The sequence below is a fragment of the Amphiura filiformis genome, chromosome 3 (assembly GCF_039555335.1).
Source record: "Amphiura filiformis chromosome 3, Afil_fr2py, whole genome shotgun sequence".
In the NCBI taxonomy this organism is placed as follows: Eukaryota; Metazoa; Echinodermata; class Ophiuroidea; order Amphilepidida; family Amphiuridae; genus Amphiura; species Amphiura filiformis.
The window spans coordinates 41,351,273-41,368,835 of NC_092630.1; the positions used below are offsets into that span (position 1 = coordinate 41,351,273).

General features: G+C 36.6%; 2 protein-coding genes across 2 annotated transcripts in view; both read right to left on the bottom strand.

Moving 5' to 3' along the window:
- LOC140148526 (uncharacterized) overlaps positions 1–7,135 on the bottom strand; it is a 37,218-nt gene extending 30,083 nt beyond the window's left edge. Inside the window, exon 1 of the mRNA XM_072170515.1 lies at positions 6,729–7,135. Coding sequence (XP_072026616.1) covers positions 6,729–6,836 — 108 coding nt within the window. The 5' untranslated portion in view covers positions 6,837–7,135. The remainder of the gene's footprint in view (positions 1–6,728) is intronic.
- A 6,302-nt stretch (positions 7,136–13,437) lies between these two features.
- LOC140148527 (inosine-5'-monophosphate dehydrogenase 2-like) overlaps positions 13,438–17,563 on the bottom strand; it is a 49,992-nt gene continuing 45,866 nt past the window's right edge. The window contains 1 exon segment of the mRNA XM_072170516.1: positions 13,438–16,091. Coding sequence (XP_072026617.1) covers positions 16,070–16,091 — 22 coding nt within the window. The 3' untranslated portion in view covers positions 13,438–16,069.

Genomic DNA, 17,563 nt, shown 5'->3' on the forward strand with positions numbered 1-17,563 from the left:
AGTGAATATAACGCCCAAATATGTTGTTTAATGTTTTATTTATTAAGGTCTATATTTAAATCACAACTCAAAATCATGACTTTAAAAATTCAATTAGTAGCAATTTTAAAGTAGTTAAAAATCAGTAAACACGAAAAAATACACACACAAAAATTACCCTTTTACAGTATCACCTGAATACATTGTACAGGGTTACGAATAACCAAACCCACAAATTAATTATAAGCCAATTGGGTAACTTTTGAATATTTTCATTTTTCAACAGGAATTTTGACCATGTTCTGTCCAAAGTCTAAAAAATTTTGGTGAATTTTCCACATTGGTCACCGCATTCAGTGGCGGATTTAGAGGGGCGCACGCGGCGCGCGCCCCCTCTATTTTGTGCAGATCGGCGCCTGACTCTGTGTATTTTTGCAGAGTGGCGCCTGACTTTTGTGTGGCGCCGAGCATGCGGTGGCGGTGGCGGTGGCTCGGCGCCCCCTCTATTGAAAATTCCTGGATCCGCCCCTGGCATTGGTCAAACCAATGGTTTAATTGGCAATTTGGGTGACTTTTCAGTGTTTTCGTCTACCATTCGGGCTGAAAATATGTGGCAACCCTACCTGCTACCCGAATACTAAAATGAAAAAGATTGGGCCTATTGGTCATGGACAAATTGCATCATGCCCAATTGCCCATGGTATTTCAAAATCCAATTTTGAGGGTCTAAAAACTACTTTAAGTAGGTGGTGCATTGCACCACCTATATATTGTCGAGCAAGCAAATCTTCTGATTCTTTTGTCAAACCTACTTTTATAATGCTACTAGTCCCAGACACTTGCACTGATTTTGATATAAAATTGGACGGTTTGAACCTATACTCCATTACTCCCCATTCCAGAAAAATACAACACTAATTTTTGGGGATTAAAAAAGATATTATCAAGTTCTGCCAAATGAAACAGCTCAATCCTAATCATTCATTTAGTCCTAAACTTGAAAAAGTTCACTATTTTACTAATTTCTTGAAAAGAGCCAAAAACATGCATTTTCGAGTCACCAAAATCAAAGACATGGAACAAGTCTTAGCATTCAAAATCTTGAGTACCGTATTTCCTCGAATACCCCCCCCCGGGGCGTTGCATTTTCCAAACGGGGGGGCATTTATTAGAGGTCATTTTTAGCACGACAATTCCCATTAAAATCATTAGGTAAGCTCACTTTGGGGTTTCCGATGCACAGCAACTTGGTAAGCTTATTACACAAAATAGCATGGAAATATCAGCATTTTTGAAACATCTTGGTTGAAAAAAGTGGTGGGGCGTTTATTTGAGAGGGGGCGACTATTCGAGGAAATCGGTATCAGGGGTAGCATTAAGACCCAAAAGTCGGGGTTGTTTTCCCGTATTTTTCACTCCCAAGCTTGCAGAAAATCCAAATACATGGGGTGAAAATTAAATCTCGGGGGTGAAAAATATTTTGCAGTGACTAGTCAGGGGTAGAAGTAAGGTCCAAAAGTAGAGGGTCAGAGTTCACCCCTGAGCTTGCACATTCTCAATATATGGAGGGTGTAAAATTAATATTTTTTAAATTAAGGGGTCATTCACCCCCGATCGGGTGTTAACGCTACCCCTGATCGGTATATGCCGAAATTTTGCTCAAATTTTCACTTTTTTGTGTTACTTTAAGGGGGTACTACACCCATTGATTTTTTTTTGCATTTTTTGCATTTTGTGAAGAAATTACAAAAAAAAATTGGACAAAGTGGTATGCAAAATGAAGGGCAAATCTTCTCGTTTTATTGGTGGCATCGGTATCAACGTAGCTTACATGCTTTTAAAAGTAGAAGCCAAAAGGTGGTACATCACTGATGATTTAAATTCACTTCATTTTGGAAAGCTTAATATCAACGGATTTCGTTAAAATTTTGGATATGTGTTGCTAACACGTTAGGGAAATAAAGTTGATATGTAAAATGGGAATAAGTGGTTCCTGATTTCTTTTATGACTTCATGAACTTGGTGCTCCACAACTATCAAAAAGGAACTGGTTAAAATGCTTCTATTTTCAATGTTGAGCTATATTTTGTATTTTTAACTTGCGACATTATTTCACTGAAACTTAATTAAGCCATAGGTAACAGGTTACCACAACCATACTACAGCAATGTTGAAAAAAATTGTATTTCTTGTCACCTATACCACCATATTGGGTAGTTTTCCGTAAAGCGTAACTTTTGTGATTTTGGTAACTATTTTATATTTATTTGTGAAATCCATCTCAACTAGGCATTCTAAATTGTACTCACCATTTACATCCCAAGGTATATTAGTATATCCACCTTGCACTTCTCGATTTATATCCAGTTAAAGACAGAATATCAAAATTATTCCTCATTATGATACATTTTGTATCACAGACTCTCACATGTGTATTCAAAATTGATGCTTAAATTTGACCTGAACCAATTGACCTATAACCTGACATACGGTGACCTAATAGCCTTTTCTTCTCCTAACAACACATCAATAACAACATCAATATCAAATTGACTAATGACTATGCATCTATTGTGTAAGTGTTTATTTAATTTATTCAGTGTTATATATTTTGCAAGCACCACTAGATTTTCTATAGAGAGTATAACAAAGGATTTAATGTATTCTATTCATGTACCCTACTTGAACATGTTGAAAAGAATAAATTATGGTTTGTTATGAAACACGCATCTGAGTTACCAGGATACGGTAAACAAAAAATATATAGGGCTAAAATGACTTACTATACAATGGTTTAAAAGCACCTTTTTTATTTATTTTTTAAAATTTTTTTATCTCACATGATCCGTGCATATATTCCCTCGCTATAAATGAAAAAATATTTTTTTAGACCAATCAAACCAATATATGGGTGTAGTACGCCCTTAATTAGATGGTTGCTAAATAAGAAAGAAAAATGTCTTTTCCAAAAATTAGAATACATAAACTGAGACGGGTGGGGTATCGATAAACATGATTAAATCAAAACATGATTTTGGTCAAAAACAAGATTTTTGATCAAAAATATGACTTTTGGTCAAAAATGTGATTTCTGGTCAAAAATGTGATTTGGACAAAAAGGTAATTTTTTGGTCAAATATTTGTTGATTTTTGGTCAAATATGACTTATGGTACATGAGTTTTATAAACAAAAGAGGCTTAAATGCATCATACACTGGAACATGGAAACATTCAAACATTATAAACTAGCGCACAAGATCAAATTAATGATGCTAAAATTCTTTTAAATCAAAAATAAGTTTTGGTCAAAAAAGCGTTGAAAACAAAATTGGGGGAGGGAGACAGTAAAAAGCTGAGACGAATATACCACTGGTAGACACCATTTTGGAAACCCGACACCGACAGCGCCGCCTACGAGACGTATGCAACAGACCCAGCACGATTAATTGCATTGTCGATACACTGCGCTTCCGATCCCTGTTGGTATATTCGTCTCAGGTAAAAAGTAAGGTAAAGGAGACGATCCTGTATAAACAGTGATCAGAGTACCCATCTCTCTTTCATTGGCGATTGGGCCAGACTCCTCCATGTAATGACGCTATAGGGGGATCGCTACACCTCCTCCACAGCAAGTATGTTACCTTCCAGTGGCCTGCACAAAGGGGGGCAGGGGCCCCCCACACTTTTGTTGGTCATTCGGTGGATTCGGGGGAAAAACGTTAAAAACATCAAAATTTGCTCCTAATCAGACTCCATTCGGGGGGACTGAACAACCTGCCCCCCACTCTCAATGTGCTGCGCACGCCACTGTTACCTTCCCAGCATTTAGGAATGCCGGTACCCATTTATACACCTGGGTGGAGAGCAGCATAATGGAGATAAAGTGCCTTACTCAAGGGCAAAACATGATGGCGTCGCCTGGGCTCGAACCCGCAACCTTCCAATTATGAGTCGGAGCCCGTTCCGCTCGGCCACCGTGCTCCCTGCCTGGGGGACACTGTGAGCACATCCAACATAGTCCAAGTGTTGTATCCAACTGTTGATTAATAAATACAAATAACATCTTTGAACAAGTTCATTTGGATTGTTGGATTCAACTTAAAATTTTTAGTGACATTTCACTACTACACTAGTGGTTTCATCAGACTGGCAACTCATCACATCTGACTGCTTCCAGGAACCACTATAGAGGGTATGATGTCATTGGTCAAAGATAATTATTAATTTTAGGCCTATATCAAATTTATGTTTTGTACAATTGTACAGCTATCATTTCTACCCTATGACGCTTGAAAGTTACCTGCTATCAAAGTGTTCGCAAAAAACTGGTCATCGCTAGCATCTTTGATAAAGAAAAATGAGACTATTCACACTGGAACAGGCCAAACCCAATGCATGTCTTTATCCATAATGTCAGTGATTGTCTCCTGCTATTATCTTCGCATGTACAAGCATGTGGATTGTGGGAAACAAGTTGTCAAACTGGATTTATACTCAATTGCTGAATCACCACCGGGAACTCACCTCAACGTAGTTGTAAGAATCAAGCACGCTGACTGGATTAGCAAAAGTAGTTTTTTAAACCAATCAGGGTAGATGTACTTCGCCTATTGTGCTCGGATAAACTACCGAAGGCAGTCGCATTCATTTATTGGCTAAGGAGTGCGGAATTAAGTATTTGTATTGACTTCTGGATCAATTTGGCTGACTAGCAAATGTGTTAAGGGGGTACTACACCCCTGGCCAATTGTGTGCCTATTTTTGCATTTTTCTCAAAAATTATAGCGCATTGGTGACAAGTAAGATATGTATATTATAGGGGCAAGGACTACAACTACTGCACTGGAAATTTTATTTCAGCACAGACAACAGTTGTGGAGTTACAGTCAAAAATGAGGGAAAACCAATATTTGATCAATAAATCAATAACTACTTGCCTTGAGTTGCTGAATTTTCAGTGCAGTAGTTGTAGTCTTTGCCCCTATAATATACATAACTTACCCGTCACCAATGCGCTATAATTGGAGAAAAATGCAAAAATAGGCACAAAATTGGCCAGGGGTGTAGTACCCCCTTAACTAAGGTTTGCCTATCATACCTATAGTAGGGATGACCATCATAATTTCATGTTGCCCCTTTTGCTACAAAAGATTGTTTTCTGGAAAGAACTCATCCACAGAAGTATTTTGGTGGTTAAATGGTCAAAATCGGTCAAAAACTTTTCGAATTATGAATTTTCAAAGTTTCCCATTCTCACCGGTCATTGGAACGAAATAAATTGACAAAGTCTAAATATAGCAATGTGAGCGAAATTGGTATAAGCATATATTTACCTTTTTATATTTCTTTATTTTAATATATATGCAAACATGAAACAAGCATATTGTGAAAGTATCAAAGGGGTTTCTTATGATTTTATGAAATGGCACTTTACTAGTCAATAGCATTAAGTATTTCTTCAACCCGAGGCACTGAAATCATGCTTTTAGAAAACATTTGCCAAAAATCATCCATAATGGCCAAAGTGGCACAAAATCAAAAGTCCAGGTGAACTTTTTTTCCACAACAATATACACTACACATAAGAAAAATACTAATGTACTACAACGGATTTTCAACATAGGAATCCAAACAATCAAGTACCAACATGCACAGCTTTGTCCTGATATCACTTCTGGGGTTTTAACAAAATGTTTAACCTCTATTGTGATTGGCAGCAGCATAAGGTATCTCTTTGATAGCTGATAATGCCCAGCCATTCAGCAAGTGGCTAATAACAGACCTTGATAGGCTTGAATGAATACTGTCATGTGCTACAAAACCATCACACTCCAGGGCCTGGTCACTCCATATGCTACAGGGAGCACAGTACTTTAACCTGAGACCATAATTTAGGTATTATGGTCTCAGACTTTAACAATGGAGTGAAAGACTCATTTTTGATTAGGCGCGTATTTTAAAAGTACAGCTCCTGTGCGTGTATAGCAGCAAGTCAGTGCAGATGGTATAAATATAAGAAAATGTTTAGGGTTGAGATCAGGTGAATAATAAAACAAATGAGCATGAAACTTCACATTTATGTTCAGAAAGGTGTCTATTTAACATGATTCGAAAGGTGTTTGGAAATTCCAAAGGGAAGCTGGTGATTTAATTTTTAACTCGAGATCTACTTGTCCGGTTTTTTTCCTTTTTACAGAGGGTATGATAGAGGTAATAACAACAACTCTGCCAAATTACAGCTCAGTAGGTCAAGGTGTTCACCTGATCTTATTCATCTGAATATTTTGTGCCATTCTGAGCAGTGCTGCACTGGGCCACTGGCAATTAAGCGCACTGTGGCGATGGACCAATTTTGACTCACACTTACAGAAAAACCAAATAAGTTATGATGCTGTAATTTGCAGGATAGTTACAAAACATAATTGGCATTAACATCTCCAATTTTTGCAGAAAAATTATGAAAAATAAAAGAATGAGCTCAATTTAGAAATGTCTGTGCAAGCAGTGCACAGTTGAGCTCCCTGCATGTCTATGGGAGTGTTCTAATCAAGTTGATGGTTCATTGGTCATCCCTACCTATAGTCATGATAGTAAGATAAAAGAGTAGTGCATGTACAGCCTCAAAATACTTTTTTATTTTTAAAACAATTTTTGAAATAAAATTAGATTAGCATAATTTATGGTGCAGACATCTGCCTTAAATTTAGTGTACTGTTTATTATAAAAAATTTAAAGTTACATGTACTTACCGGTCCACAATTGCATTGTGCTTGAATCAGCTGACAACATCCCAAGCTTAGTAAAAGGGAAAGTAAATAGGGTCCTTTTCCATGATGATGAGGCATGTTGCACCACATTAGTTTAGACTAGAGAGTAGAGTCAAACGCATGAACCATGTGAAAAGAACAGTTTTGCTGGATGCTGAAGCGAAACTTTGTAACACAAGAGTGTGACAGACTCGGGTCTCATGAGTAAGCTTACTCCAGTTTAATTTTCAATGTGTATCTTGACTTGTTTAGGGCTTAAGGCCAAGGTGTCCATGAAAACGACAACCAAGCTCCTTTAAATACGCACATCTAACAATTTCAACAAGTTTCTTGCCATTGCACAAATTCAAAGAATACCGTGCATCCTGGTTCATATAGAGTTCATTTTCACTACGTAATGTCATGGTAATGTGAACAGTAAGCATGGTTTCACCATTTATCCGGTCGTTGTATGTTTACACTATAATATTCACGTCAATTTTTTTTCAAGCAGTAATTCTGCACAGTATTTTGTAGAAACCAGCAAAATTTTATTAGGGAAATTATAACGCGCTGTTCCGGCTGTGATCATGCTGCCCTCTTTGATGTTTTGGCCCTGCTGTTGAGTGTACTTTTTATTTTTAGTGCGGGGAGGGGGCTCAACCATTCTTTTATGAGTAAGGGGCTGTGCAATAATTAGGTGTACCCCCGGCCCGGGTGATGGTCTGCCAAAAATCGCTTGCCCCCCCCCCCCTTTTGATGTGCCAAAAATTCTTTGCCCCCACTTACACATGCAAGATTTGTGGGAACCCGAATTTAAATAAAACCTTAAATTCAAAATTGTCTTATCATATACTAATGCGAGCGCAGCGAGCAGGAAATTTTGCATATGATATTTGAATGTGTTCCTTAACGTTTTCCTACACCTTTTTAGGGTGTAAAATAGAAATGGTGCCCAAAATATCTGTGCCAAAAATCGCTTGCCCCCCCTTCGACCTGCCAAAATTGCTTGACCCCCCCTTTCGACCTGCCAAAAATGCTACCCCCTTTTGGCTCGCCAAATCTTGCCAAAAACCCCCCATAATTCACCAGACCGAGTAGCCGGACCTAAAAAAAGGATCATCGGGTATGACTTTTAAAAAATGGGTCATCGGGTATATTTGACTTAAAAAAAGGGGCCTACTGACAGGCACATAGGCCTACCGTCACCTCAAAAGTTAAGGGGCTGTGATGAGCCCTGGGGAGGTAAAATTGGGGGAGCAAGAAATTTTACAGCGGCTAAAAGGGGGTAAGTAATTACAGCGAGCTGAGAGGGGGGCAAGCGATTTTTGGCACACATTCATGGGGCTCTAAAAGGCTTAGGAAAACAGTGCGGAAATGCTTTAGGCCTAATATGCAAATTTTCCTGCTCGCTGCGCTCGCAACATATATCTAGACCATTTAAGGTTTGCAAATTGGGGTCCCAAAAATGTGGCATGTGTAAGGGGGAGCAAAGAATTTTTGGCGGGCCGAGAGGAGGGGCAAGCGATTTTTGGCAGGTCGAGAGGGAGGGGCAAGCAATTTTTGGCGAGGGGGGGGGGCTCATAATTATCGCACAGCCCCTAAGTACCTGGGGGGGGGGGGGTCATTGGGTATAAAATATTTAAAAAGAGTCAGTAACTTTTTTTAAATGGAGCAAAATTTGATTTTTCGCTCTTTTCCGAGCTACCTATCCCATCCATACCCCAAGACTCACTTCTAGGCCCCAACCTAAAAAATCTTTTGACAAAATTTTAATAACCAAAAGCGTCCAGGGAGTGGGATGGTCTTTTAAGATCATTGCGGCCGGGTCTTTTTAATGTGTTAAAACCCATCAAAAGGATCCAGTCACGATGAAGTGACACACATTGGCTACATAGGCCCTAGAATTAAAGAAGCAATTTTCTTTGTTTTGCCTCATTTGTTAGGCATATTTTGACAGAGAAAACTACATGTAATATTTTGTGGAAAAGGAACACAAATCTTAACGAAATGATACAATATTGCTGTAAGATTGGGTCTAGGCAGTAGGGGCCACTTCAATATTGGAGGCGACACTTATCACAATTGTTCACTATGTTCAGGTTCCTTTATCAGCAACCTTTATTTTGTCACCCATTGCTTTTTCCCAATCCATGCTTGTGTCACCCAAGGCAAAGAGCTATCAGAACAAAATACAGGACTCAATAAATCAAAATAGTGACATTTTCAAACAAGGCTGGGTGGCTGTATGGGAGAGGGGGGAGGGTACAACAATCCTTATTTTTTCTAAATTTGAGAAAACCCAAATGCAAAATAAGAACTAATAAAATAAAATAAAATAAAATAAAGACTACACACTCCTGTAAGCTCCTATTGAACAAAATAATCACACACAAAATTCCAAAATAATTTCACATTTATTTGAACAACATATTGAACAATAAGTTGTAAACTACTTGTGAAGATAACAATGTTATGATAGAAACAAGCTTTTCTTTCACAGACATGAATACTTAGGAAATTAACACATCTTATTAAATATGAAAGAGTTGATTCATACACACAATATATACAGTATTCTGTAGTTACTCCAAAAAATAGTCATTGCAAAGATTAATTGAGACCACAGAATTAGAGAAGGAGAACCGGGACTCGACTGCAAACTTGATACAGGCATGGAGCAAAATATAGCCATTCATTGTCATTCAACCACGACATCACATACTTGGCATAATTTGACACGCTTCATAGTGAAATGCGTCGATTGTAAGATGCTAAAGATGAGACACAAAATTGTTTTCATTCATTTTCGCGAACTGTCGGCAAGGGCCCCGATTACCCCCAATTTTCTCCCCATAGCTGACTACGCGATAGTATGTGGCGGTATTGGGAGTGCAGTTCTCCTTCTCTAATTCTGTGATTAAGACCCAAAGCAAAAAGATCGGGCTTATTACACAAACTTGATTTGACACAGGCATACCAAATGGGCCGAAACGTTTTATAAATAACCTGTTTAACAGCAAAGTTTTTTGTGAGTTTTTTTTGTGTTGTCAGGGAGAAAGATGGGCCAAAAATACAATCAAAAATAGAGAATAGATGAGAAGCTTCATTTATTTTACTTTGATCCACAATACCATTTTGTTCTGCATAATTACTATTGTTTTACATTAAAAGTACTTTCAAAATCACAAAAGATGGCAAACAATAATTCTCGGATTAAAACCTTTGTTAATTTCAAGTGGCTAACTAAAGTAGCTAATTACTTTTATGGTGACTTGCAATAAAAGTGAGGTTTTAAAATTTGAATGTTCCAAGAATTTTTTTTTTGATTGTCGGGGAAAAAAGGTGAGCCAAAACATGATGAAAAAAATAGAAAATAGCATATCACATAGCCTTATTTAGAATCTTTTTGAAAAATTGCATACTTCTTTGCTGTTGTTCCATTTTTCGTTGAGACCAACCATTTTTTTGTTGCTACCGTATGAAAGCTACAGTGATAATCTTGTGTTCAATATGATAAGTACAAAACCTGGTACTTGATACTGCTAATTGGGTTACTGTATTACAAACATGGAACTGTACATGATGATATCAATACACAAGCACTTTAAATTGGGTAATCAGTATCACAATGTAAAAGTTACCAGCAATTTGTGTCTCTTGTTCAAATAAATGTTGTCCAAAAATATGTAGCCTGCACCTGATTAGTGATACCAGTAACAATCAACCCCAGAGTACTGAAAAACTTGTTTGTGTGTTTAAACATTAATTAACCTGATGACCATCTCCCTGCTAGTTGCTGGGTGCAGAACAATACATTTTTTGTAAGAAGTAAAAATCACCCCACTTAAATACAAATATTTTATACAGTAAATTATCAATAAAGCCCCCCCCCCCCAAAAAAAAATTTATCTCTCAAAGCTGCTGTGCACATTTGTTTTGCATTTGTCTCAGTACCAATATGTTTAAAACATATTTGTTGGTAGAATTGTGTGATCAACTTTAAATGAGTGAAAATATTGCATTATGTGTGTAAGAATGCAAGTCTTTGACATCGCAAAGGTTACTTTGATTGAACTTGAGTCAGGAAAAAAGAGAAAAAAAATGTCCCATTGGATTTTAAAATCTTGGCAGCTTTGGGACAGCTTTTACTCGATATATACTGTCTCAGCAGTAGTGAATTCAAATCTAATCCAGAGACAACACAACATCTTTGTGCCGTTTGTGTTATATCCTGCCTAGAGGGTTGGTGAATGACAACATTTAAGCAGGCCTGCTGGTGCTAGGCCTAGTTTAGCATGTTGCCACAATTGAATACAACCGGTTTGGGTTTACCAAGCATTTGGGTATGAATTATGCTTATGCGTAAGTACTCCTGCATACAAATGAAATTTTCAAAATGTGTCAAAATTATTGCAATTTCAATATGACAGGTAAGTGGATTTCAAAAGAGTTAGATGAGCACATATTTTTGTTCTTACGTGTGTTCACAATGACAATATAATTGAAACCAAATCAAATATGAATAACAATTGACAAGAACGTTCTATGTCTCAAAGCGCTTTCGCAGAAATATATAGAATAAAATTTACCTGATTTGATTATAGGTATAAAACTTGTTATTGATATTTGAACTTTTGTGTAGATGAACCACACTTTTAAATGCTCTGTACTTTTAAACACAAACAAAATGACATATGTCTTAATTCAAAATTAAGTTTTAAAAATTTGATACAATGACATAATTTGGTCATAAATTATGTAGCTTTCAACATTCACAGGTCATTCACAGTATCAGCTTTTCAAACCCATAGAGCTATATTATATACAGTTCTATGTTCAGAACATACACTTCTATTCAACCCTCTTGAGCACTGACCAGGGTCTTAGCTAGCCACCCGTCTGGCCCTCATTTTAGACAGGAAGTTTGCTCCTGGGACGGGCAAAATTAATGCCTTTGACAGATGCTTTATTATAAATTGTATGTTTTGAGAAGCTAATTGACCTTTTTAGTAGACCAGATTTGTAAAACAAGGCCATATCAGCACATATTTGAACTCTTTGAACCCCAATGGGCTAAAGACGTCTAGTAAATGTTTTAAAAGTCAAATTAGGACAGGCAATTTTATTCAAATGACGGGCAACCCTCAATTTCTAGCTAAGAACCTGGCACTGACCCAATCTGATCCACTCAGGCTAAAGTTGGAAATTCTGAAAATTGAGTTACTACAATTACTGACTTGCTCAGTACCTACAATTACTGATGTTGAATCCCCGTCTCTCTTGAATACTTGGTTGCAAAGTTGTGAACCTTTTATATGTCCATTTTCTTATGCGTTTTATTGTTTTTTCTCCTCACTTTTTGCCTGTATCGCAGTTTCATTATTGCAGACTTTAGCCTGATTGGACCAAATCTTATCACATATTATTTCAAATGAACCAAGTTTTACTTAAAAACATGTAAGTTCCATGTTTTGGTCAAAATCATATAAAAGCAGCATTGAAAAGTGAATAATTAACCCAGCAAAACAATTCACTTTGTGAAGAAAAAGCGCAGCAATATAAGAATTTACAGAAAATGGGAAAATAAAGACTCAAACAAAATTAAATTAAGAAAGAACTAAAAACTTCAAACTTAGGTACAGGAAAGGCAAGAAAAATCACACATCACATTACAATATTTGTTGAACTTATTCACAAGCAACATTTTTCAAGATCGCAAACATTTTTTTGTCCGGTGGAAGGCCCAACAATTTGATTTTTTTCAGTCACATTTGGAGGGCACCAAGATGGAACTGAATAAAAAAATTTGGTGAAATTTAATAGTAAATTGCCGTAATATAGTCCAGCACATCTTGCAAAATTTACCATCCACAGAAATTTTAACATGATATAACTAGATTTACATTTGGTGCTTGGGAGCACTCAATACCAACACCATTTTGTGCTGTATAAGATACTTCTCCAAGTTTATCATTTGATTACAAGACTACGTAAAAGTAATTTGGATTCAGCTTAATGACTTTTTTAAATCATGATCAGTAACTTGAATGACTTTTCTTGCTTCATCATGCACACTGAACTTTTTCAATAAAATAATTTTGTTACCTCAAAATGATGACAATATGATGATTGTGAATAGAACATTTTAGAGGCATTTGACAAAACTAAAATTTCAGTCTTTTGATAAAAGAAAACTTAATGCTCTTTATGGCAAGATTACTATAGGTGGCTACCACTGCAGCTGATAGGTGTATCCCATCATGCTCTGCAGTACCATAGTAGAACTGCACATGCCATAGAAAGTGTACACAAAATCCCTCACTTCAACTTTCAATTACTCGCTTATATCAGGGGAGCTTAGACTTCTGTTTGAAAAAATATGATCTCTAAAGTATTGTGAAACTATCCATAGCTCTCAATATCTAAGCGGCTCTTGTTTATATTTTGTATACATTTGCTATGGAGCAAGCAGATAGATTGCAATGCATGATGGGATACTCCCTTTAGCTGCTGTGGGTGGCTACCAACAGACAATACATGTCTCCAACTTGATATATAACTTTATGTTTAGGACTTTTCAATGATCCAAAACCATACAACAAATGTACACTATTTGTTTGGGTTGACGAGAGGTAGAGAGTGTAGCACAAGATTACAAGAAAGAATTTGATTTCATCGTATACATGAAGTATGGCTTAGAAATAATAATGTCCCTAAATACATAGCGCACCAGTTGTACCACACACCAAGTTTAAAAGGGTATCACACTACTATCTAGTGTAGTTCTGCACACACACTCATTGAAGTTACTTGTTGACAAATGGGCTATTCCACTTGAACTAAACCTAGGATTGGCCGCAACCAAGTTCCAGCAGTTTCGGTCATTTTCAATCAAAATATATAGCGCAAACATATGGTGTATAATGAGCTTTTGGAATTTCCGATATAATTCTCTTGCGTGGGGATAAATTTAATAAAATCCACCCAGATTTCAATCTATTTCTGTTTTCAGCTGGAACTTATTAAAGACTATCAGATAGGGGATGATTTTATGTAGGATAGCCCAATAGATGAATACCAATGAGATGATTTGTTACTTCATGTTCTGAGCAGGGCTCGAATTAACCGAAGGCCACCAAGGCCATGGCCACCGGTGCCCTTAGACTTGGCATTGATGCCTCAGCACTGCTTCAAGTTTCAAAGCATCCTTCAGCACTAAATGGCATTGGTGCCTTTGTAAAGATTTGTTGATGGTCTTGAAATGAATCGAGTGCCCTTCAAAATTCCTAATTCGAGCCCTGGTTCTGAGTAGTACAATCAATTTCATTACTACTTACTACAACCTATACATTCAGCCGATTGCAAGAAAGCACATACTAGTATAAGGAGTCATTAACTACTTCATGACTAAATTCAGAGCACAAACTAACAATTATCCATGAAAGGGAACAGAAAATACTGGCTGGATTATATGATGAACAGAGTAAAAAATGTTTCTTTTATTCCATCAATTATAGCATACATTTCATACGAACGCAGCTATTTTGCTAATCTAAAACCGCGTTACATTGGGTAGTGGGCACCATAATTAACAAGTCTCTAAGATGACTGGAATAGGAGAAGGAACATGTTTTTATAAAAGGTCTTCTGACAGGGAACATGTTTTTCTAAAAGGTCTTTTGACACGAAATTTGATTCTGTTATTTTTAAAGGTTGCCAGTTCCTCTTTCCATTGTGTCATTTCAGGCTGTATGCCAAAAGAAGTATTTTGATGTACATCATCAAAATATGGTTTGATTATCAGACTCTGCATAGCTCTGTGCCTTGCTGGGAAATCTGCCATATTATATTGCCCGGCATGAAGCCCAAATAGAGCATACGTTTAACAAATGCCAAATTGATCAATAACTGGCTTCTTGCAACCACAAGAGATTTTTCACATGTATTAGTTTGCGCACTTTGCCAGAATCAAACAAGCATGCTCTAAAACATGATGGTACAATATGGAGGCATATTGTCTCTTTAATAAGTATCATGCTTACATAGTTATAATGAAAGACAAAGATTAAAAACAATTTATCGCGTCTGATGTCACTGTCAATTACGATCCTTGATTGGTTTACACAGGTTAATCAGTGCGTAAAAGGAAGACCGATCTATCTGGTGCTGATCGGAGAAAAGGAATAGCAGCAAATGGCGAAAAATCACGTACTTTTACAAGGCACAAAGCAGCTTTTCTAGGCATTGTGGACATGGTGCCTTCGGTTAAGAAAGTTTCCTACTATAAAGACCTAACTTTTGAGATGGTTTGCATGTCGAAAGGTACAAAATAAAAAATAAGGCGCCCGGTTATAAATCCACGTTCAGCAAGTCATCATCACGACACTTGTAAACAAACCGTGCTCGAATTTGATTGACAGATGACGTCAGACGCGATAAATTGTTTTTATCTCTGTCTTTAATTATAGAGTCCACCTTCTCTGGTATAATTCACTGGATACAATACCAGCCATACCAAGCTAACACTGACTTAAGATGGGTTTGAGATTACAGTATGTAGGCTATATGATACAGACATTATTTTTCCAGGATCACAGAATTGGGATTTGAAAAAGAAACAAAAAGTAATCATGAAATATCGTTAAAAAAACACCTAAAATTTGTAATCCATGGTTCCCAGCAGTTTATGTGTGCCTATTCAATCTATGATAATAGATATCGGAAGGTAGCACAACTGGTGATCAAAATGAACGGTGTTGCCGGTGCAAAATTCATTGCACTATAAATGCCGTATGAAAATGGTTCATGGTGTTTTTGTTAATAAAACAGAAACAAACTCGAAAATGTCAAATTGAGAAAACATAAATTGCAATTTCAAAACGGGAAAAATGATGGCTATAGCATATATGCAATTTAAAACAGCCACTGATATTACACGATGGCCTATTCTCTGCATTCCACATGCCCATATATTTGTTCTATTACCACCTGGGATACTGATCAATGTGATATAGAAATAACTTTACTTAACAAAACTTGATGCTACCACTTTGCTTTGTCACATCTAGCGAAGTATCTATTACAAAAATACATTGTATAAAATAGATGTTAAGGGTCGATTTCACGACTGGTAGCGACGTGCCATAAGTCCTAAACCCATCGTGAGGCGCAAACCCATCATAACTCTTTCATATGTCACAGTTGCGATGGGTTTGTACTCATGAAGGACCAATGGTGCATCGTAAAGTTTAGTGAAATCAACCCTTGTGTGTCTACATGTATTGACCTTTGAACTTGTAATCGCCTAACCCTGGTTGATCCATTTCCTGGCTGATCCAACTTTAGAATAGTCTCTTCTCATATCTAAAATGAAAACAAAGAATTAATAAAAGATCGTTCATTAGTAAAATTGAAGTAAAAGTCTGATAATTGTACTAAACGTCACAGAATGGGATAACATTAAATAGAGTAAAATGTACAAAAACCAATCTCGGAATGGTAAAGCACCATATTTTAACAGCAATTATTTTATTGTTTTGTTGGGCTATTATCGTTTCTTTATTTGCAAAATCCAATTTGCTTGTGGAAAATATACAACAAAATTCTCAAGGAATTTGACAATGAAAACCTATTTCAGGGGTGTGAGTGACCTCTATTGAAAAAAGAGGAACTTTGTTCAAAAAGGAGGAAAAGCACTGAAATATGCTCAAAATGGGCTGAAAATTAAAGAAAAAGCTAAAATGTTGCTTCAAAGAAATTTCCAAAAAAGAGGAATTCAGCTTAAAAGAGGAGATTTCACACCCCTGCTATTTATTAAGTTGTATTAAATGTTTACCTACAGCAATTGATTTTTTTTTAAAGAGAATAGTTGCTTAAAATAAGTATACACAGCTTGAAAACCAATAGTCCATGCTTAAACAGTGTTTGGTATTGTGTACAGTTCCTTAAGTTTTTATATAGGCCTATGTACTTTGTACATGTATGTTCAACCTTTTTCCTTCTTAAAAATCTGAAAGGTGTGGTGTAATGAAGTTTTGACAGATGTCTTCTGCAATATTTGTTCAGATTTTGAAACATAAAACAAACAAATATATCCACATTACTTTCTTTTTATTAACATTTTCAGTTGCATTTGCAGTTTTTCTTAACTCATATCAAAGTCATTTGATGATACAACAGTTTGTTTAATTTGTTTTTCCGCCACATTTCTCATATTATCAAATTTCACATTGCTTTAAAAAAAAAATTTGGTAACAATATAAACAAACATATCCAAGTTTCTACTTATATAACTTCCTTTACGTCAACTGAGGATTTCTATGAAGAACCAGGAAATCGATACTCTTCCTAGCTGTTATGTTTCCTGTCCAAACAATACCCTATTGTCAATGAACTTACTATGTACACAGCCAGATTCCTACTGCTGCTGCTCCCAGAGGTACACTCCTGTCCAGCTACTTCATTGATACTCTACAGTACCTGTGTGGAACACACATTGGACTCACACATACAGTACACACACTGGTACTGAATTGGTACTAGAATGCTAGAGTAGCCACAAACTGGGCAGTGTACATCCGAGGTTGGCAGCAATTTTAGGAATCTAGTAGTGTACAACTGAACTTTGTTTCTTTGAAACCATAGACTACAAATTTGTTCTTCCATTTTCCATAAGATAAAATTTTAAAGCATCTCAGTGCAGCAACATAAAATATTAAAAGAAAATGGTGAAGACATATTACATGTAAGTATCAGCAGTGAGCATTCATAGTAAAAAGGCTTAGAGCAGGGGTGTATCCAGGTCCACTGCGCCAAGGGGGGGGGGGGTCCCAATA